This window comes from Chrysemys picta, chromosome 19 (assembly GCF_011386835.1).
Source record: "Chrysemys picta bellii isolate R12L10 chromosome 19, ASM1138683v2, whole genome shotgun sequence".
Lineage (NCBI taxonomy): Eukaryota > Metazoa > Chordata > Testudines > Emydidae > Chrysemys > Chrysemys picta.
In genome coordinates this window covers 16,507,179-16,530,587 of record NC_088809.1, presented here as the reverse complement: position 1 = coordinate 16,530,587, position 23,409 = coordinate 16,507,179, and the positions used below count along the sequence as shown (strand labels likewise).

Genomic DNA, 23,409 nt, shown 5'->3' with positions numbered 1-23,409 from the left:
TACAGGTCAGCACCACAGATCGTTTATTAAAACTATGGGACGGTGCAAAAATATATATATAAGCTATTAAAACATCCCAACCAGGTCTGAGTAAGTCCACAGAGTTCACGCCTTTTGAGCTGGTGTTTTGTTTGCTTTCTTCTTCTTCTTGGCTTTACCCTGCTTCCCCTGAGTCTCTTGGCCATGGCTCCCCTTGGCCTTCTTTGGCGAAGGGCCCTCTGCACCTGCCTTTCCCGCTCCTCCTTTCCTCTTTCTGTTCTTCTTCCGTGCTGCGGCCTGCCCTGCTTCTGGGCCTGCCTCTCTGCAGCTCTCCGCCCCGTTCTCCAGGCCTGCCTCTCTGCCGCTCTCCACCCCGTTCTCCGGGGGGGCCTTTTTGCGGTTCTTGCGTTTCTTGGTAGCTGGCAGGAAGCCTTTCTTCTTCCGCTTGAGCGGTTCTGCTCCTGGGGCGTGCTCAGGCCGGGCCACTGCCTTCTCCTTTTTGGGACGCCTGCAAACCAAGAGCACCAGAGATCATGGCACGTTCCAGCTAGGAAGGTGACATGCACCGCAACCTGCCCCCTATGGATGGCAGTAAGTAATGGCAAGCGGAAGCACGGCAAGCGGATGGAGCAGGTTAGCTACGTTCAGTGCCCCAGAGAGTCAGTTACATCATCTGAACATTTGCTCCATCTGATCACACAACAGCCCCAGCTGGGCCGGAATCCAAGCAGATAAACAAGCTTCAGAGGAAGGCAACCCCAACTCCAATAATGAACAATGCTGTATACATTGATTGTGTGTGTGCGTGTGTGTGTGTGCGTGTGTGTGTGTGCGTGTGTGCGCCTGTCTGTCTCTCTGTGTACACAGGTTTCGGGAAGTGGGGGGACAGGAGGGAGAGTGAGAGACTTGATGGGGGGCAGCCAGCTCAAAGATGGAAAGGAGGATCCCGGGGGTTCCTACTTAAACTTTTGGGCTCATTCCAGCCCCTGCAGGCCCTGCTCTCGCCGCCTGCCCCTGTCCCAGGCATGTGCACGTTCCCACAGGGGTGGGGGCCCCCACAATATTTCCATTGCGGGGATGCTACCTCCCCCCTGCATAAATTAATTCGTTAAGCAGCAGCAATTGCCCATGTTTACAAGACGCTATGTGAAACCACACTCCTATCTGATTCTATCTAGTGCCCTTTGTCCTCGCATGGCATGAGAGAGGAGAGGGGTCCGGGCAGTTTTCAGCATGCTAGCGATCCCAACCGATACTTCGACTGAGTCGCCTCTAACCCTACTAAGTTACACCAGCCTATGGCAAACCCGGCCACCTCCCGAACTCCCCTGGAGGCAGCGTGACTCAGTGGGGCGGCTAGACAGTTAATCCAGGTCCATTTGCCTGCTGGACTAGTGAGATTACAGCACTGCTATCAGCTACCGTGTCTCTCGGAACGCACGGAGCAGGCATTCGGGAAAGGATCCAGTCTTGAATTTCCCGATTTCTCTCCTTGTTTTTTAATCCAGAAAACCCTTTTCAAGAGCGTACAAGTCAGAGTCTCTTCACTGCAGAGGTCTCAGGTTCTCAGGGCTGCCCATCAGTGACGCCACCCGGGGAAAGATGGGGCCAAACTGCACCATTCAGTGCGCTGCGACACCTCCAGCCCCCTGGTGCCAGCCCAAGGAACTGACGCAATCCAAGAACGATGCAGGGAATAAGATTTGGAATCCCTAAAGCCTCCCTCAGGCACTGCCAGGCTGGTAGTTTGGGTAGCAGCATTCGCTCTTGTTATCCGCCATTATACCACGACCCTTCAGCATCACTTCCACAGAACGCCCTTGAGTTAGGCTGAAGAATGAGCATGTGTCTTGAAGGGGGAGAAAGTCTCACAAACCCCCGCTTCATTAACTTAATTGGATTCCACTTTGTTCCTTAGTTGACACATTAGCCACTAACACTCCACTCTGTCTCTGGTTACGACAGCTGGGCTCTGTAAACTCAGGCAGGACATCAGAGGGACAGAGAATGCCTAGCAGTGGTTTCAGCCGTGGATAAAGAGTGGCAGTACTGTTCCGTCATTGGTATGCTCTACCAGAGCTTACACTACTGCATTAGCAGGACATAATATGTTTTTAGGGATTTATCCTAATTACTTCACTGGGCTTTGGGTCAAGCCCTTAAAACCCAAACTGCATGTCCCTGCATACTGTGAAACGAGTCACACGCACTCCACAAGTCCCTCCCCTACAGATCATCTTACTGCCATGGAGGAATTATAACCTAGACGGAAAGCAGCCCTTGGTTGGGACCATGTCTTCCAATGTCTGCATAATAATTAAACTGATGCCACCACCAGGAAATGGCAAAGCTGGAAAGTTTGATTTTAGCCTGAAAACAAGAACGATTTCCAGGAACAGAGCATTTCTTTCTGCAGAAGTTAAATACAGCCCAACAACTAACCCGCTTGGTGTGAGATATAAAAGACACATTCAGCCCTATGCCTGACCCCCACCCTGTTATTCTGAGAGGGTTTTAAAGCCTTGCTGAGGGATGCAGAAACTAATTTGTTTCCTACTCAGAGACTCACATGAGATAACAGAGCTCAAAGGGGTGGGGTGGGGGGGGCTAAAACAGTCACCTAAACCAGCTGACCTTGCCCTCCGGATCTCCTCTTCTCTTGCAAGGGTCACAAGTGACCAGTGATCTTAAGAATCTAACTTGAGGCACCTTAGAAGGACCTGGGCACCCTACCCACTAAAGCGTTTTAATTTGGGCATCCAGAAACCAGGGCACCCAAAATCACAAGTCATTTCTGAAACGGCTGACCTACTTGCTATTCAGACCCTTCCCTGGGCAGCTAGAGTATCGGAAATACCCACTGGTTGGGTATTTCTTCTCTCTTCATCCAGCCCGGCCTTCCCTGTGGCTAGTCATACTCACACAGCTAGTCTGGTCTGCACTGTGAAGTGAAGTGTCTGGAGACAGCACACCAGCTAACTGAAGGTGATCCGAGATCAGGGAGAGCTTGTTATCCTTCCCCCAGGGCTGACGAGACACCTGTACATGCTGCCCTTGGCCTAATGAGGTCCCACCTCCACCAGCCCCATGAGCTCCGCTCAGGCTGACATTCAGTCTCTAGCCAGTCTCCTATACGGCAAAGGCACTGATCTGTTTGTTCCTATTTCCCCAATCTGAGAAGCCAGAGCAGCACAGAAAGCCCGATGCACAACCTGGCGTAGAGGCCCCGGAGCTGAGGGTACATACGCAAATCCCAGCAGCTTCATGACGTTCCAGTAGAGACTGTCGAGGCGCACGGATTTCCCAAACCCCTCCTGCTGGCTCAGAGCTTGCAGCGTCTGACTCAGCTCCGCCAACTCCACATTCAGCTTCTGCAAGGAGAATTGTAGCAAATGAAGACAGACATACAGTGAACGGCATTCACTCCTCGTTCACAGTGGCACTGCACCCAGCTACTTCTTAAACCAAAAGCTACAACAGGCAAACCCCAACCCTCAGCCAGCTCCCAGCAGCCACTAGGCTTTTCCCCTTCCTTAGGGACTGTCTATCTTGGGGGGAGACAGTGCCCCAGTACACACCTCTAGTGCAAAGACGTTGCATCTGTGTCAAAACTGACTTGCACCTGGGTGGCTTATCATGGTTTCAAAACCATCTGCCATCCTGCGGACACCCACCCTCCCATTCCTAGTCCCATAATGCCCCTGTAGCAACACAGTATTGCTCGCATGAGAAAGGGATGTTAGGAAAGCATTTTTGTAAGGGGCCTTTAATGCAGTTTTATCCTTTTTTGGAATCAAAGCTAATCACGCTCTCTGCTCTGTCTCTTCATATAATAACATAACTACCACCCAGCTTCCCACCCTACAAAGTAGGGCAGTATCATTATTCCCATTTTACAGATGAGGAAACTGAGGGTCAGGAAAAGGGGAAGTGACTTGTCCAAGCAGGGCCAGTTCAAGAGGCCCTATATAAGAGCTAGGTATTATTATAATTATTGTGGCTGTTAAGGGTTTTTCTGTCATCAGACCCAGCTACTAACTCATTTTCTAAAAGCTGTACAGGGATATAGACATGGGAGTTGCACTGACTTCAATGGGAGCCATGTGGTTAAAACCCCAGTGCAACTCTTGGAACACAGGCCTTCACGCAGGATGCAAACAGGACAGCTGCTGACTGAAGTGTCAAGCCTGTAACAGCACGTGTGATGGACTGAACCTGGAAGGGATCACAAATTCAGCCAAAGTCTGGGCTCACCTGCCGGTTCACAGTTTTTATGAGGAAGTTCAACAGCTCCAAACACTTAATGACCTTCTCCTGGTCAACTTTCACCTTGAACTCGCTCACCGCCTTCAAACTCTGCAAAGGAAGGAAGGAACAGTGTGTATCAAACTGAAAAACAAAGAAGTTCCCTCAAGAGAAAGCAGACAACAAGCGATTTGCAGGTTTAAAACATCAGTAAAACACTCAGAGAGGCAAGAGCCATCAGACTGCAAGAAAGCCTAAGAAGATAAGTGCCAGGAACCGCTATCGCTTGGGTTAATAAACATGACCGAACAAAGCAAGGAACGATCCTGCTAGGAGACTGCAGCAATCAGAGACCTACTACTGTACGCTGGATAAAAGAGGAAAGTTAATATCTCACCCGCTAAAAGGAGGAGAAGTCCATTGCTGGAAAATAGCTTCTACTGAGAGACCACCATCCAGTTCAATGGCAGCAGGACTGGGGATTTACACACAACGTGCTAATGCAAAATGCTATTACCACGTATGTCTAAGAAGCGCCAATCGCCAGTCCCAAGAGGGATCTTGTCAATCAAGCATATTCACCAAAAAGGAGAGGGAAAAAAGCTCTCTCTATTTCCTTTATGCACTGAAGGCTTTGAGACACCAGTATAGTTAGTTAGTCCTAAAGTAGAGCCATGCCAGCGGTAATGGAGATGGGTTAAAAGGAGGCCAGATTTATTTATGAGGGGAAGAAGGGAAAACAAAGCGTGAAGGGCAGCAGCAGCAGCTGCCCTACACAGAGATGCTGGGTCTTTTGTTGACAGATGTTAGAACCCTGCATGCAGGTGCCCAAGTAAAGATCTGTCTATAGCGGAGTCAACAATAAGGCTACGATTTTTTCCACGGAGGTCGCAGAAGTCACAGAATCCGTGACTTCCAGTGACCTCTGTGACTTCAGCCCTGGTGGCCGGGAGCTGCAGGGTACCCCTGCCACTTGGTAGGGGTACCCCGCAGCTCCCGGTCGCATGGGCACCCCAGAGTTCCCGGCCGCCCCAGAGCTCTGAGCCACCACGGGCAGTGGGGGACCCTGGAACTGCGAGCCCCCACAGGTGGTGGGGGCCCCAGCACTGGGAGTGGGCCCCCATGGCTGAGCGCCCCATTTTGTCATGGATATTTTTAGTAAAAGGTCACGGGCTTCCGTGAATTTTTCTTTTTATCGTCCGTGACTTTTACTAAAAATATCCATGACAAAATCTTAGCCTCAGTCCGCAGTGTTGCTACCTCACTGCACTAGGCACACAGCTATGTTCTATAGTGGTGGGTGGCGGCTTCTCAACTCCAGCAGAATAGTTATTGATTTAGGTTTTTAAAAAACAACAACATTCCAACAAGCGTTTTCACTCCTATCTTGATATCCGCAGTACCTCAGGCAATTACAACTAATGCAGTGAAAAGGGAACAAACCAAACAGCAGCTCCCCCGATGAATAACCATGCTGCAAAAATAAAAAATAAATTCCCCTCGAAAACCATGCAACAGTCTCTGGTGGTCAACAAAACAGACCATTCATGAAGTTTGCGAGGAATCCATTGGCCTGGCTACCCGCCGCCATCAGGATTGGTTTGACAACAACATTATTGAGATTACAGCCCTTTTGGACCAGAAGAGAAAAGCTTCCTGCGACTGGCAAAACCAACCACTATCCAGTCAGAAGCAGAGCTCTTTCCATCAGCTCAAAGCTGAAGTTCAGAGGAGGATCTGAGAAATCAAGAACAAATGGTGGAAGGACAAAGCAAAAGAAATCCAAACATTTGCTGACAGACAGGATATGCTGAGCTTTTTTTGAGAGACAAAGACCCTGTACGGACCAAGTATCAGAGGGGTAGCCGTGTTAGTCTGAATCTGTAAAAAGCAACAGAGGGTCCTGTGGCACCTTTGAGACTAACAGAAGTATTGGGAGCATAAGCTTTCGTGGGTAAGAACCTCACTTTTTCAGATGCAAGACGGACCAAGTTCATGTGGCCTCACACCTCTGAGGTCTGAAGATGGTAGTACCCTTCTTCAAGATAACGAATCCATTGAAGAGCACTGGAAGGAACACTAACAAAAGCTTCTAAATCAAGAATCGACTGTGACTGACGACACCATCAACTCCATCCCTCAGCATCCAATCTGGGAAACTCTTGCCAACCCACCAACACCTGAGGAGGTCCGCAAAGCAATTAAACAAATGAAGAACAATAAAACACCATGTCCTGGTGGCGTACCAGCTGAAGTACTGAAAGTGTGGAGGAGAAACACTAACAAGCTTCACTTGCTGCTCCTCAAAATCTGGCACACCGAAGAAATTCCTGCCAACTTACGTAATGCTAACATCGTCACCATTTTCAAAAAGGAAGATAGTTGCCACGGCCGGCCCTATCGAGGCATTGCCCTCCTCTCCATCACTTGGAAGATTCTTACTGAACTGCCTGCTCCTTTTGCAGAGGAAGTGCTTCCAGAGTCCCAGTGCGGCTTCAGACCATCAGGAGGCACCAATGACATGATTTTGCAGCCAGGCAGGTCCACGAAAAAATGTCAAGAACACCACCAGGAGCTATATATGGCCTTTATCGATCTGACCAAAGCCTTTAACCCTGTCAACTGTGAGGCTCTGTGGAAAATCATGTCAAAGTTTGGCTGCCCAAGCAAATTTATCACCATTGTCAGACTCCTCCATGACCAGATGACTGCCTTCATCCTGTGCAGTGGCTCTACCTCTGAGCCCTTTGCCATCCGAACTGGTGTAAAACAAGGCTGGCACCCACCCTTTTCTCCATTTTCTTAGCAGCTATGAAAACGTTAACCCAAGACTGTCTACCACAGGGTATTGGCATCCAATATCGGATTGATGGCAACCTCTTCATCCTTTCTCGTTGCCATGCCAGAACTAAAGTAATATCGGCAACAATAATCCAACTCCAGTATGCAGATGATTGTGATGTAGTTGCAAACTCAAAGGAGGATCTACAAACAGCCCTTCTCTGAAGCTTACAAAAGCCTAGAGCTAACTCTGAACATCGGCAAAACAGAAGTTCTCCACCAGCCACTGCCCGGTCAGTCATCAGACCCAGCAAGGAAGATCTATAATCGGCAAAGAAGAACTGAAAATACAGAATACTTTGCCTATCTTGGCAGCCATCTCTCACAGAGGGCAGACACAGACGTCGAGATTCAGCACAGAATTCGCTGTGCCAGTCTTGCCTTTGGCAGACTGTCTCGCTGGGCGTTCAACAATCACAACATCAGAACACATACTGAATTGTTAGTTTACAAAGCGATGGTAATCCCAACTCTCCTCTACGGCTGTGAGACTTGGGTGACCTACAGAAAACACCTGAAAAACCTGGAATGCCAGCACCAGCACTTTCTTCGGAAGATCCTAACATAAAGTTGGAGGATCATCGCACTAATGTCAGTGTCCTCACAGATGCCGACATCTTCAGTGTTGAGGCCCTGATTATCCAGCACCAGCTGAGGTGGAACAGGCACTGTGTGTGCATGCTTGATGTACACTTTCCGAAACAACTGCTGTACGCCCAACTCACCAAAGGAGAAAGGAAACGAGGAAGCCAAAAGAAATGCTTTAAAGACACCCTCAGGATAAACATCAAGAGATGTGGCATCGACACCAGACACTAGGAGACAGCAGCTCAGGATAGGGATAACTAGTGAAGACTTGTCAGAGAGGGAACGTCCACTTTTGAGGAAAACCACCTTGCTCTGGTCGCAGAAAAATGCCAGAAAAGAAAAGACAGACAACATTCGCGCAGCAATCACGGCCCAACCCGGTCTTCCAACACCACCTGCAATGTCTGCCAACAAGCCTGTGGCTCAAGAATCGGACTCTTCAGTCACCAAAGGACCCATGAAAAATAAAACCTGTGAAAGAGCTCAACCTCAACGGATCACCGCCGCCGAAGTACAGTCAAAGTCGTTTTAGTTAAATAAAACAATTTGAAAATGCTGCATTTGTGCATTTTTAATTGAATCTGAATTTCTATGCAATTACAGCTAGTAAAAATCACAGGTGAAAAAATCATCATCATCTAGTAAATAAGAAATGCATCATTCACCTCTAACGTAAAAAAATTTAAAATTAAGAATCTGAATAAAGGTAAATTAAGCTACATAATTGCTTAAATGAATGTGTATAGATATAGTGTATCCTCCTGATTAGCAAAAAGCAGCACTAAAATTAGTGTAGCAGAGGCTATATTTAGCTGCAAATCAGCAGGTATTAATGGCTACTAACCAGTGACAATCAAACTTCCTTTAGGAAAGTAACTGAAAAGTACAAGATTAAAATCTATGATTTAAATCAAGGTTTTCTGCTTGCTGATTTAAAATCAAGAGTAAAATCAATTATTTAAATTGCTTTGATTTGAATCAATCCATGCTGCAATAAAGCCAAATGCCACCAAGGGGGTGAGAATGACTGTATACTGTGTATGTGGGGTAAAAGGAGAGAGTTTATCTGGAACAAGTCAGGAATGCCACAAGTTCACACGGGGGACAAGTGCGAAAAGGCACCGTTGCAGAAAGTCTCTCAATGTGACTGTGTGCCAAGTGACACCATATGTGGAGTCCTGGAACTCACACACTAGGTTATGAATTCACAACTACATACTTGTTGAGTCTCTCCAAAAACTCCTCCTTTTCTTCTGCAACTCAAGATCCTGTCTACACAGAGCTGTCAAGTCTCCCCTATCAGTTTCAAATAGAAAACAGATATATAAAGATTGCAATTTGGTCTCAGACAATTCATGAACAGTTTAGGAAAACGACTACATTTACCGAATAAACTTCCCTTGAGGATTATTCGCCCGCCCGCCTCTAGCGGAACTTTACTCACTTCAAAACATAAAATAGAATTAAGAGGGTAAAGAAATCTGAATAAATGTTAGAAAGGGAGGATGCTCCAGTGGTCAGGAGACTCAGTTCCCTGCTCTACTACAGACTCCCTGTGTGGCCTTGGGCAAGTCACTCAGCCTCTGTGTGCCTCGGTTCCCCACCTATAAAATGGGGCTAATGGTACTGCCCTGCCTCACGGGTATTTTGAGGATAAATACATTAAAGAGTGTGAGGAGTGCAGATTCTATGGTGATAAATACCTGAAAGACATCAGAGCACTCACACAGATGCCTATCCCCACTGTATCACATACAACATAGATCTCATTCTGACCCACCGGTCACTCCAACAGCTTCAGAGAAGTTACTCCTGGTTTACACCGGAGTAAATTAAATCAGAATCAAACCCCTTATGTATAGCAGATCCTGAGGAGTATAAAGAATTCTATTGCACCAGAGAAGCTCCTTCTTTGACTGTGGATTGCAACAGAAGGGTAAAAGAACAGTTGGCAAGACAATCTGATGCACAGCTTTACAGGAAAATAGAGCGGAAACATAGGATTATAGCGCTTTCGGAGTAGCAGATAGCTCATTATCTTTAAGGGATTCTGCACCCCTGAATTAAACTTCTTACAAAAATACATTCATTTCATGATCAGGTCCACCAAATGTTCCACAAGCAGAGCCAGCAATTGAATGCCACCACGTTCTGCAGGCTAGAATTCACATCGCCACTCCATTTGACTGTCAATAATTTGCTAATTACTCCCTCTTGGTGTGTATAAGCTATGCTTCCCTATGGCAGAGCTATCAATAACCTCCAAGGTTACACACGAGTCGATGGCTCTAAGTCTCTCAGGTAAAAGGAAAAACAAATATTAGCTGTGTAATTAAAAATACTCACACGCCTGAAATTATTCCACAGACTATGCACATTCCATTTACCCCTCTCCCCACAAAAAAAATCAGCAAGTCAATTATTTGTTTAAACCAACAAAGCAGAGATAGATTTGTATTAAAAGTATCCTTGTTAATATTGAAATAGGATGCTACCAGGCAAGCATTATTCTTTGTATTACAGTAGCTGAGATCAGTTGAGAGTGCGGGGCCCCTTATGCAAGGTGCTGTACAAATACATAGTGAGAGACACTTCTGCCCTGAAGAGTTTATAATCTACACAGAAAAGACAAAGGGCGGGAGGGGGAAACGGAAGAGAAATAAAACTATTTGACATTTTGAAAATTAAAAACACTTTTGATTATTAAAACAAAGACTTCAAAATCACCCATTTACTTTCTACCATGTATGCTGTTTGTTTCATTGTCTGAGCTTAGTGAAATGGTAGACAGAGGGCATGGCTAACTTTCAGATGTAGAGCACTTTGAGTTAAACCCGCCTTCGTAGAGCGCAGTAGGGAAAGCGCTGCAGTCTGTCCACACTGACAGCTTCAAGCGCACTGGCGTGGCCACATTTGCAGCGCTTGTAGCGGCATTGAGAGTGGTGCATTATGGGCAGCTATCCCAGCATGCAAGTGACTGCAACGTGCTTTTAAAATGGGAGGGGTGGGGTGGAGTGTGACAGGGAGTGTGTAGTGGGGGGGTACAGAGAGTGGGTTTTAGGGGGGCTGAGAGCACGTCAGCATGCTGTCTTGTAAGTTCAGACAGCAGCAGACCGCCCCCCACGCCACCCCCCGCCTCTCTCTCACACACACACACACACACACACACACACACACACACACACACAGCATTCCCAGTAACGGCTTGCATGCCGGCTGTCAGAAACGGAGCTTTGAACGAGTATTTCCGCATTCCTACAGAAGTTCAAAACAATGACAAGAGTGGCCACTTGACTTAAGGGGATTATGGGATGTTTCCGGAGGCTGATCAGAGCGCAGTAACGCAACACCTCATTCACACTGATGCCGCGGCGCTCCAGCGGGGGCGCAGCAAACGTTATTCCACTCGCCGAGGTGGAAACCAGCAGCGCTGTAGCTGCGGAGTCAGAGCGCTCTACGTGCCTTGCCAGTGTGGACGGGGAGTGAGCTAGTGCGCCCAGGGCTGCTTTATTGTGCTGTAACTCGCAAGTGTAGCCAAGCCCAGAGACTCAATAGTTTCTATTCAGTTTGAGTTCTTGATTCCCAGGCACTAACACCATGTCGTTGTGTTTGAGTAATAAAGGCCTGATTCAGAGCCCTCTGAAATAAAAGGAAAGACTCCCAATGATGTTAATGGGAGCAAGAACAGTCCTGAACTACCTATGGCCTAATTTTCAGAAGTACTGAACACCTGCAGCTCTCACTGAAATCAAAACGGCATTGGGTTGACACCTCTGAAATCAGGTCTTTGGTGCAAATTTCTTTAATCTCAATGGATTTCAATACAACTAAACTGATGCAGTCACACTGGTGCAGTAAAACATTTAAGCATGGGCTTTAGTCCCCTTGACTTAAGTGCTTTGCTAAGTTACATCAGCAAAAACCCTGCTTTGTACCAGTGCCTGTCTACACTGATGTAGGTGGTTTGCATGTAAGAGGGTATATAGATTTAGTTATGCGAGTGCAAAATCTCAAGACCACTCCAGCATTCTGTTGGCGCTATGTAAACACCCAACCAACCAATCACCTATTGGTGATAAGCTCGATCAGACAAATGATTGCCAATCACCCAGCGCAGAAGAAGCCAATATTAATTCTTGTAGCTTGTGCAAGCTTTAATGATGCAGAAGCTGGAGAGAATGATTTTAATGAAATCGGATCCAGACACGGTTTAACCTATTGGGTTTCTCGTCCAGCTCGTGCTCATTTTTTGACGAGGGCAATGAAGATATTTTCCTCCAAGTCTGAAAGCACATAAGTTTATTAGAATCCTTGTGCACATTATAGCTGGGATGATGAAAGTTGCCAAGGAAGCCTTGGACACCCAATTCCCATTCTATTTTACGTCGCTTCTTACACTGCATTCATCACCATAGTATCTGTGCACCTTCCAGCAGTGCATTACGCGAGGTGACTAACTTCTGTCACAAGTGTTTATTCCTCTCATCCTCTCTGCAGAGGGAGACACGTGCACAAGGGAGGATTTTTTACATTATTATACATGCTGCACTGTGCTTTGCATTTGAAATGGAAGGTGGTGAGGTTTCGGATGGTCCTCAGTCCCTGGAGGGGTTTGTTTCCCAGCTGTGGGTCAATGCATTTTAATGAGAATTGTCTCCAAATCCCATCAGCAGCTTTGAAAAATATCAGCCCAAGTATTCCTGCCATTTGCAGCATAGACTACTGTTTGTACATCGCAGGTTTGCATGAGGGTTTGGTTATCTTCACCCCCCCGAAACTCTATGAAAGAAACTCTACACAGTCTGTCTAGGTATGCAAGTCACTGTATGGAGTGCAATTTCTACTACTGAACGCTCAAACTTTTAAAATATATTTTACAAATGTAAAGCAAAAGTGATTACCAAACAACAAAGGGCACAGTGCATATACAGCAAATATGTAACTATTCTAACAATACTTCAGGCATCTGTAGCATCCTTGCGAGATACTAACGAAACCCCTGCAAAGTTGATAAATATCCTCCTATTATACAAGGGAAAACAGAGACATGGAGAGGTGAAATGACTTGTCCAAGGTTATGGAACTTGTAGTTCAAGATCCTTCACAAGGACAGCTTATTGATCAAATTACCCCGTCACCCTCTCTAACCATCATGGGAAATGCTGTTTATACCCTTTATGTCCACACTGGCACTATTGGCCAATCGCAGTATTTCCGATTGTTTCCATTGTCGCTACCCTAAGAACCACCAGTGCCACTTAACAAGGAAACTCAGCTCAGATTTCAGCTCAGCAACACCTTCGCCAGTTAATCATTCTAGCATATCTGAGTTGTCAGCATATTTGGGCAGGTCATTCTCCAAGAGGAAAAAATATGAAGGCAGTTTTCACAGCTGGAATTCCCATCTCACTCCAAGCCAAATACCAGCAGCACAGTCTCTGCCTCGTCCTGCTTATGTCCAAATGGTAGAGGTGGCTACACAGGGGATCTGCTGCCTCTGAAGGCTTCTGCCATTGCCAGCGTCTGGCATTTCTTATTCTAAGCCTTACCGCGCATAGGGCTGCTGTCTGGAGTGCAAAGCACAACTGGAATTTTCCAATTCATTATTTTTCCTGTGTTACTAAAGCCAGTGAGAGACACAAAAACAGTCTTCAACAGAGGAACAGAGTAGGAGGAAGTACAGTCCGATGGTTTGGGGGCTAGCCTGGGACTTGAGACACCTGGGTTCAAATTCCCTGCTCAGCCATAGGCTTCCTGTATAATCCTAGGCAAGTATCTATGTGCCTCAATGTCTCTCTGTGAAATGGGGATAATAGCACATGGCTACATCACAGCGGTGAGGACACTGGAGATCATGAGGTACTCAGATACTACAGGAGTGGGGGGTCATGGAAGTACAACTGACAGTAAATAGCACATGTAACCTCCATAGAAGTGGTAACACAAAGCATATACCAAGGAGATAGAGAAACACACACACACACACACACACACACACACACACACACACACACACAGGAAAAGAGAAATATAGTCCCAGGCTAGGAAGTTATTGCACATTTGTAGCCAGGAAACTTCAGAAGGGAAGGGAAAGCAGAAGGGAAATGCCCTCAACTTCCCTCTGAAGAACAGGTCACATGCTCGCTCCCATGTTTAGTATAACTCTTGGGGCCAAATTGGCACACACTTGCATACCCAGTCTGGAGACACAATTCCTGTGGTAATTATGCCAGGTATAACTCAAGGTAACTAAACCTGCAGGTAAGACAGATACACGGTGTACACGCAGTTACCCGATTTGCAAGCACCATGATGGTAACTTAGTGAAATCAGGAGCAGTCACACTCCTCAACCAGCTACAAATCTGACCTTTACAAAACAGAACAAAATACAGACCCGGGACCCGATCCTGCTGCTTTGTGCTGCTGGATCTCTGCCCTTGTGCAGGGCTCCACTGAAGTCAATGGGGAGCCACCTTGCATGCAGGGGTTTGCAGAGCCAGAGCCTTGGCAGTATAAAATGTGTAAGACCTTGAGTTTCCTCCTACTGCCAAGAGCTTTAACTTACATTAGGTGTTTAAAAAAACAAATAGCTGAGCTGATCCAAAACCCAAGCTGTGTCTCTCTCTCTCAGGTACTTCCAGTAGCATCTGAGCACCTTGCTGTCTTTAATCATAGCATCTCTGTGAGGTGGGGCAATGCTAAGATGCCCATTGTACAGGTGGGGATCAGAGACAGAGAGTGTATCTACACTGCAATGCAAATCCCCACAGCACCCAGTCTCAGAGCCCAGGGCAACTGACTTGAGCTCCCAGGGCTAAACATAGCTGCGTAGATGTTTGGTCTCAGGCTGGAGCCCAGGCTCTGAGATGTCTGTCTGTCTGTCTCTCTCTCTCTCACACACACACACACAGGCAGAGCAGGAGTTGAACCGGCATCTCCAGAATCCAAGGCCAGTACCCAAACCTGAGATATACCTTTCCTTCCTACGGATACCTGGGGGGGGGTGGTCAGTGGAAAGACACCAAGGCAGTGAAACAGGCCCTACAAGTTCAACACTTCTCAAAGCCTTTACATTTCAGCGTGGGTCGCTCTGCCGCCTGAGGGAGCCCCAAGCAATACAGCTTCTTGCCTGGTACTTTTGAAATGGGAACTGTTAGTCTAGGCTGATGCGAAACACAGCGATATCCCAGATGATCATTCTGTTACTGAGAGAGGAGGGCCGGTTTCCTAGCTCAGGGCTCTGGCACCAGTTCAAAATTCTACATCTCTGGCACACCCTCCAGCATACTTTGTTGTACAAAACAAACAGCCCTTCACCCTGACGTATCAGTCACCGCTCCGTCAGGTGGATCTTCCATTCAGTCAAACAAACCCCACAGCCAAGCTGCATTCTTTCCACACGCCGCGCGCTCTCTCCGTCCTTCCCTCCTCCCACACAACAGACCTGGTTGCTGATGGATGGATGTACCAATTAGTGATGGAGCACGATGCCAGATGTCTGCAGCAGACACGCACCTTTCACTGCCTCACATCCCCTGGTACACCCCGACACTGCTTTAAGGAAACTCCGGCTTTAAAGGTTATTTTCCAGCACCAGCAAACAGCTCCGCGAGCTTTTCAAATTACGGGAAGTCCACTCATGTTTGGAGAGAAGTTCACTTCCTCATGGTTACACAGAGATTCACACGTCGAAAGGATTCCTCTAGTTAGGGCCAAGAAAAAAAAAAAAAAAAACCAACAGCCTAATAAAAAAATACCCAAAGCATTCAATCTTAGGTACTTTTATGGGACCCATCACCATGCTATCTGAGCGCCTCATAATCTCTCACGTATTTATCCTCACGATACCCGAGAGTAAGGAAATGCTACTATCCACATTTTACAGATGGGGAACCGAGGCACAGAGAGGCTAAGTGACTTGATTAAGGTCACTCAAGGAGCTTGCGGCATCCTAATCCCTACCTCTCCGGCGGATTTTCACTACTTCTGCAACAGATGAGCCAGGCCCTAACCTAGGACCTCACGGATACAAAAGCACAACACTTCCACCAAGCCCCTGCACTCATCATCTTTGGCCCCAACCAACTACAGTTTGCTCAATCATTTAATTTCAGCAAGGACAAAAGGTTTCAAATGGATAGGCCTGAAGACAGACGACCTCTGTTTCCCACGGAACAGGTTCAGCATAGGAAGCATCTGTGGAATCGGAGGACTCTTCTCTATTTGTACGTTAAGGAAGGGCTGTCAAACCATACTCCCGAACAATACGGTAGCTACCACCAACACTATGGAGGAGGCAGCATATTATCTCCTCCCCAGAATGCCTGGGGAGAAATTAGGCTCAAACCTCAAAATGTATTTCCCTTCCTGCCCATTTATAGAGGTTGTGCAGAAAGCGGGGTGAATTCCATGCTGCCCAGTTATATGCATGCAGGAAGCAGGTGGTGCAGGCCGGGATGGCAGGGCAGAATTACTTAGCCTGGAAAGGACCAGTGTTAGTGGGGACATGGTCGTTAATGAGCGGGGAAGGAAGCGAATCAGACCCTCTTTTGTCCCTGGCCACATGAGAGACCAAACAGATCCCGCTCAAAAGAGCATCACTGGAGGACTCTGCATTTTCTCTGCAACGTTTATTTTGGCAGACATGGAAAAAAATCTGCAAAAACAAGTTCATGCGGAAAATTTTTATTTTTTTCTGAGTTTAAAGCATTGGGGGTGTTTTAAAGCCATATAACACTACCGAAAAAGACACACTGTAGGACAGCCAGAGTGCAGGGGATGGAATAAACATGACTGAACGCTTCCCCAGCAATATTTAGTGTGCACAGAGCACTTTAACAGCACTGCTGCATCTGCACAGCCATTCAGCAAGCTGGCTAGCGTATAGCTAGCACAGGCACATCCACACAGACTGCTGCCTAGATGTGCTCACAGACACACACAGGGACTCACCGGCTCAGAGATCATCAGGACAAACACTGCGGCTGGACTTTTAAAACAGGACTTGGTGATTTTCACAGTCGTGCAAATTAAGACACCAACACAGGTTATCAAATGTCATGCACTCTGGAGACTAAAGCTGGTCTACATGGGAAAGTTTTACCAGTTATATGGTTTCACTCTCTCCCCTCGTGTGAAAACTCTAATCCCACTAGTGTTTTTTTCCAGTGTAGCTTAAACCTCTTCCTAAGCAACATAAACTAACCCCCAAAAGCCACTCTAATACCAGAATAAGAAAGCGTCCGCATGGGGTGTTATAATGGCATAACTAGATCAACATTAAATTCACGCCTCAGGTTATATAGGGGGAAAAAAACCAACAACAACAAAAAATAAACTTTTGCATGTAGACAAGGCCTAAAATGATCACCCATGGGGGTGGAGGGGTTCAGACACACACTAATAGGTGTATCACAGCATGGGACGTTTGCACTTTCCTCTGAACACCTCAGTTACTGGCTATAGCCAGAGTCTTCATTCCAGGGTAGACAGGCTAACGGTCTGATGCGGTATCTCAGCACAGCGATGGGTTGACTACAGGAACAGCAACGCTGCCTGCTGACCCTTCCCTTTGTACAGGATGCTACGTTGATAGGAAATTAAAAAGAATCCAGGCCATCCCAGGATGTACTTACAGGAGAAGGCAGATCAAAAACAAAACAAAAAAAACCCCACACCCCAACCAACAAACCACCGTTTACGAGCCAAGAAAAGACTCACCTTCACGGACAGGTTTTCCACAAAAGCTCAGTAATAAACGTACCAATTTTCCAGTGACACATCTCATGACTCTTTTCCACTTCCCTCTGGCTTTCAACTCTCAACAACTACTTACAACCTCAGCTGCAGCATCCTATGCAAGAGTTGATGGGGGGGTTGGCCATATAGCATGAGAGACTTGGCCACAGAAAAGCAAGTGCAGTCTCTGGTAAGGGCGTACCCCACAAATGCACTCAGTCTGTCCAAGATCTAGAATTACATTGGCTCCTAACCAAATTTTGTCAATGGGTCACTGGCTCTGAGACTACTTTAAAGGCAGGACAGCAGCAGAGTAGGAGGACAAAGAGAAAACTGAGCTCTACGGATACAAGAGGGTGAGGGGATGCACCAAGGTGAGGAGAATTCAGGGCAGCTGCATCTGAAATGAGATCTTTATAATGTAATGACATCAGCTAGCAATTTGGCCAATAAATTGCAAAGCCAATGTATACACGACCCCCGCTCCATGAAAACATATAGCGAGTGTGGAGGGATCTCCTGGCCGGGAAGTCAGGAGTCCTAGGTTCTGCCACTGGACTTGCTGTGTGACCCTGAGTAATTCATTTGAGAACATGGTGCCTTAGTTTCTCCATGTGCAAATTGGGGATAATGCTACTTCTCTAACACGGTGCGGTTGCGAGGTTTAATGGGGAAGCAGTAGTGGCGAGAGCACTGGACTGGGACTCAGGAGACCTGGGTTCTATTCCTGGCTCTGCCACTGGCCCACTGCATGACCATGAGCAAGTCACTTCATGTCTCTGTGCCTCAATTTCCCCATCTGCAAAACAGGGATAATGATGTTTGTGCTACTCTTCAGGAAGCTGGGAGTCTTGGGTTTCAGTGAAATGGTTTTTATTTAGTGTGCTTTCAGATCAGCACTTTTCATCAGTCATGTAAGAACCAGTACTATTATTATTATTACTATTAATAAACATCGCTAAGACTCTTTGAGAGCCTCAGGTGAATGGAGCTAGTAGAGTGGCAAGTATTATTATTCCTTTTTCATTGGCAACACCGTCATGTTGTCTAGGTCCCCAAATTAGGGCAACTTTAAAAGCTGCAGTAATATTATATTTTTTAAAAAGTACCCGCCGTGGAATGAGGAGAACAAAAAGTGCTGCACCATTAACTATTTTGCACAGAGTTCCACCCTCACTAGGGGCCCTCCATGGACAGCTCTGTGCATGCACGGCCGTTTGCTCCGGCTGTATGGAGGCGCAGTGGAGAGATTCCCTTTCAGCGCCCGGAGGGAGTGGGCACACACACAGGAAACATGGTTTGTGCAAGATCAAATCCTCTCCGAAGTATCTGGCTGTCCTGCCATCTGCGAGGCACCATCACAAGGGCTGGGGAGAGGGTGAACACAAATCCCCAGCCGTTGTGTTGTGCATGTTTTTAAGTGTGTGTAAATAGCTTGGGAACAAACGAGGTCAAGGAAGCTTATATAAATAAAAGAGGCAGAGCCCTGCAGCAGTCAGGGCTGCTATTTCAAGCAGCTGTCTCATCATTTAAGGTTTCCAAACAACTGATTCTCCCTCTTTTGCCTTTTAGTTTTGCACAGGGACACACAGATATTGCAATAATATCCCCGGACGCAGCTCTCTCACATGGCTCCCTTCCTGTGCGGCAATCCATGGCCATCGCAAAGCAGATCTCCGATCTGGAGGCGTGTAACGCAATCACCGAGGCAAGACAAGATGGGAAAGCAAAACACAGAAAACGGCTTCCAGTCCTCTCCTGCCGCCCTTGCCCTGCTGCGGCCAACTTCAATCTGGGAAATCACTGGCATTGCTGCTGAAAACCTGACTGACAGCTGCTAGAACGGAACTCAACCCTCCTGACCACAGCTCCCCGGCGAGCCGTGCTGGTGTTTAAACAGCCGGCGTACGCATTAGCAAAGAGCCACTTAAAAGTTCAGGCTTTTCAAGTTATTTCAGACCCTGTACTCACACCGTCACCGCTTTGGGAAACGGATGGCTCAGGAGGCGGTGCAGGATATTTGGAGACTATTGAGCCGTTCACGTCTAAATCCGACCTCCCGCCGGTAGCGAGCGAGTTCTGTTACCACCTCCCAGCTGCCGGTACGTAATGGGTTACCGCTCTCAGTCCTGTTCCCAGTGGACACATCTCAGAAGCCTGACACAGCAGGCACTGAAGGGCACCCGAGTTTGTAGAGGGATCATGGGCTGAGCAGGCCATTGAGACTGAATCCCCTAGGGAGCAGGAACCTCCTCCTGTCTCTTCCTATGCCCTACCTAGTCAGTAGCTAACAAAGGCATTCCTAGATTTTGAGGCCAGAAAGAATTATGATACCCCCTCGTCTGACCTCCTGCACAAGCCAGGCCAAAGAACCTCACCCAAAAGCGACTGCATCACGGCCCCTCACATCTGTTTGAACTAGAGCCTCTTTTTTTAAGAAGATGTCCAGTCTTGACTGAGGGCACGTCTAGAACTTTGAGGTGGAGATCAACAATTCCCAGCTCCACACAGACTGCAGCCGCGGCAGAAAGCGCCAAGAAAGGCACCAAGGATGTGACTGTCAGAGACACAGCTAGGTCCGCGCTCGGGGTGGCTTGCCCCCCTGCTGCTCTTGCCACAGCAGGAACAGTCTCTTTAAGCACATCAGCTTGATGAGAGCTCTCGCCAGTGTGTCCCCTCACACCCCCAGCTCAAAGTACAGACACGCCCTTGGAAACTCCGAGAGCCCACCACGGTCCTAGGTAAGTTGTCCCACTGGTTAATTACCATCACTTAAAAATGTGTGCCTTATTCATAGTCCAAATTTGTCCAGCTTCAGCGTCTAACCGCTGGATCTGCCATGCGCCTTTTTCTCCTGGAGATAAGCCAGGATTTGAACCTGTGCCCACTTGCTAAGAAAGTTTCCACTAGACCATCAAGCCACTGCACATTTCCAGTGCTATCAGTCAGGCACTGTCTATGTTACTCAGTACAATAACACCCCACAACACCTGGTGCTCTTTTGGCAGCAAGGTCTGTTACAGGGTTTGTAACGTTGGAAACAATTTTCTGGCACAACGTTCAACCTCACAATGCACTAAATCGCTCAACTACACCGGAAACAGGCAAATAATTTTTACAAGAAATTAGGAATTATACACCGTGTATTTGCTCACCAGCATTTTATGGGGCTAGTTCGGCAATTCTTGATGTCAGTTATACACCAATGTAAATGCACTGATTTCAAAGAAGTTACACTGGTATAAAACTGGCGCATGGCATTGGAGATTCAGACCCTACAGCTGGGATTTTCCAGCCATAGGGAGTTAGGTGCCCAAATACCATTGACATTCAGTGGGAGTTTAATTCCTTTAGGATTCCTTGAAAAATCTCCATCTACCTGAACCACATTGTGGCAATTTTTGTTAATATGCAAACATCCGCAGAAATGGAAAGGGATGAAGAATCATTCCGCTCAGCAACAGCTCATGTTGCTACCAAAGTTTGTTCTAACATTGGATCCTGAACTGAATGATATGGAGGCATCGTAAAATTCAATGGGTATCACTAATGTGACGTAGGGCCCTCTTGTGAGCCCTGCAGGTATAGAACAGGGGCTGCTGGCTAGAGAGAGACCTGGTGACACAGAAGGTTTGCTGAGGAAGATAGCTGATCTGATTCTGCCCATTGTGTTGTTGATGTAATCATTAAAAAAATGCATTTCGCTGAAACCCAAGACTCCCTGATTTCTTGAAAGTACTACAAGGGTCATCCCTGAGTTTCTTAGAATTTTTCTTCAGCGAGTAGGAACAAGAATTCCAAGCAAATCTATTTTATCTGTTGCCAACATTCTAATATTGCTTATTGCCATAGAAACTTAAGACCATCCTAACCAATTACAAATGCGCGAAGAATGAAAGCTATACTCAGAGAGAGGATAGTAATACAGGTAAGACCTTAACCAATATGAGTCACTGAAATTAAGCCCCATCTGTTCATTGAGACCACCTCTTGTAACGTTTCGGAACACTCACTCCTAAAGCACCAGAATCAGCGTGGACCCATCATTCTTTCGCTCTAGCTGTGCTGCAATCTTTGCATCATTCTATTTTTAGAACAAATGATTTGAGGGTTCTCTTGGCAAATATCCATCTGCCATTAGCAGCGAGTGGTCCGGGGCTATGCCAGGGGACCAGGAGCCAGGACTCCTGGGTTCTAAATCTTGGTTCCACTTGTGACCATACGCAAGTCACTTTACCTCTTTGCCTTACAGGTTTATCTAGTTGTAAAACAGGTCTAACTTTGAGGTTTGGCGAAGTTAAATTAATATTTATGATGCCCCTCGAGATTCTTCAAGGAAAGGTACATGCAAAATGTCATCTGTGTATTGAATCTAAAATGCCTAAAATGTTCTGATCCAGGCAAGTTTATTCCTCATGCTTAGCCTCTTCCACTTGGATCCACTCCCTCTTGTATCAGACCTACAGCCAAGCATCCCAGGCCTGTTATATATGATACAAAACAGCCATGTACTACAGCATGCAGGAGTTCATGTGGCATGAACACCAAAGAAAGCATTCGCTAGGTACTAGGGAGTCCAGATTCAGATCAAATGTAAGTGGGTGCAAATGCACGGAAGTCAATTTAATGGAGCCAAAACAATTGTACTGCATCTGAATTTGGCCCTAGGAGCCCATGAGGCACAGGTGCAGAAAAGGCATCCAGTGGGCACTACCCACGTTTAACCTGCTGGTTCTCATTACCTCTGTGATCTGATTGGTACTCTCTCTGATCAGCTCCTCCCACTCCTCCTCCGTCGTCATGGAGAGCTTCAAATCCCGAGTCTGCAGGGCCCTCTGGAGAAGCATACACGCCTGCGCCTGGAATTTGGAAGGAAAAGAGGGACACTTTAAACTCCGTTCTTTTTGGTGGATGGCATTAGCTACCTACAGACCACTGAAACCCCTCAGCTAAATATGGGGATGGTCCGCATTAGACTCACCAGCACAGTTAATGCTTTGTCACAAAACATTCATTCTCCCTTTCAGAGTCATTCCTAACACAAGGCATTTGAGTCACAGACTGGAATTATTCAGTAGAATGGATGCATTTAAAATGGGAGTCAAACGGGTGGAGAGATCACTGTTATTTCAGAATCAACCTTGTATGGCGCTGCAACATATATAGTCTCCATAAATCTATAAGCAACCTTTTCATCACTTTACCTTTTGTTGCATTCTAGCTCTGGTGGTAAATGCATTACACACAAAATGTAAGAGATTGGAGCTGGCAGCCTAGCAAATGCTCCATTTCAAAAGGAAGCCCCAGATGGAAATTGCAGCTCAAAGCAGCACTCAGTCTAGCCCTGGAGTAAAACGCACTCATTAAACCTACATGTTAACAGGACCATTGAAGAGAAGTATCCAATAGAAACCCAATGGGAATTTGCAGCCTTCTCACGTGTCCTCCTCTAGTCCAGAGATTCTACTTTAAGTCCTCATTTAGGTACAGGCAATGCACAAAGCAAACAAAAGAAACACATCAAGACACAACACCAACAATTAGTGTAAATACACTGTAGGATTTAACAGGGACACTTCTCCGACAACAAAATGTCAGAAAGAAAAAGAGCGAGTGAATTCTATCCACAGGTAGAAACACCGTATTGCTGTCCGCAGATACAGTCACAAAGGGCTAATTTCAATCTGGGTGTGTGATGGGCTATATAAACCCCGCACTAGCATGGAAAGGGTTAAGGAGCTGCTTTGGGTTGGGGTGCCACAGCCCCCGGTACTGGCACACCATGCCAGGACTGGAGGAGTTACAAAGAGGGAACTCCACTCCAACGGGAGAAGCTGGAGCGCGGATTGACAGCCTGCATGGCCCCTGCACACGCAGGAGGAGGATGCAGAACCCCTCCGTTTTAGGGGAAAAGAACTGAGATTTGTACTGGATCTCAGTGAACTCTGAAGTGGACCTTGATTCTCCTAGACCCGCTCTGAAGTAAGAGGCCCATATTCTGGAGGGAGCTCCTTAC

The 23,409-nt window shown here is 46.9% G+C and overlaps 1 protein-coding gene across 1 annotated transcript in view; it reads right to left on the bottom strand.

The window, feature by feature from the left end:
• The window catches only part of MYBBP1A (MYB binding protein 1a), an 80,133-nt gene continuing 56,724 nt past the window's right edge, over positions 1 to 23,409 (bottom strand). The window contains exons 24-27 of the mRNA XM_005284468.4: positions 22,136 to 22,252; positions 4,234 to 4,335; positions 3,226 to 3,350; positions 1 to 487 (exon numbers count right to left, since the gene is read on the bottom strand). Coding sequence (XP_005284525.2) covers positions 106 to 487; positions 3,226 to 3,350; positions 4,234 to 4,335; positions 22,136 to 22,252 — 726 coding nt within the window. The 3' untranslated portion in view covers positions 1 to 105. The remainder of the gene's footprint in view (positions 488 to 3,225; positions 3,351 to 4,233; positions 4,336 to 22,135; positions 22,253 to 23,409) is intronic.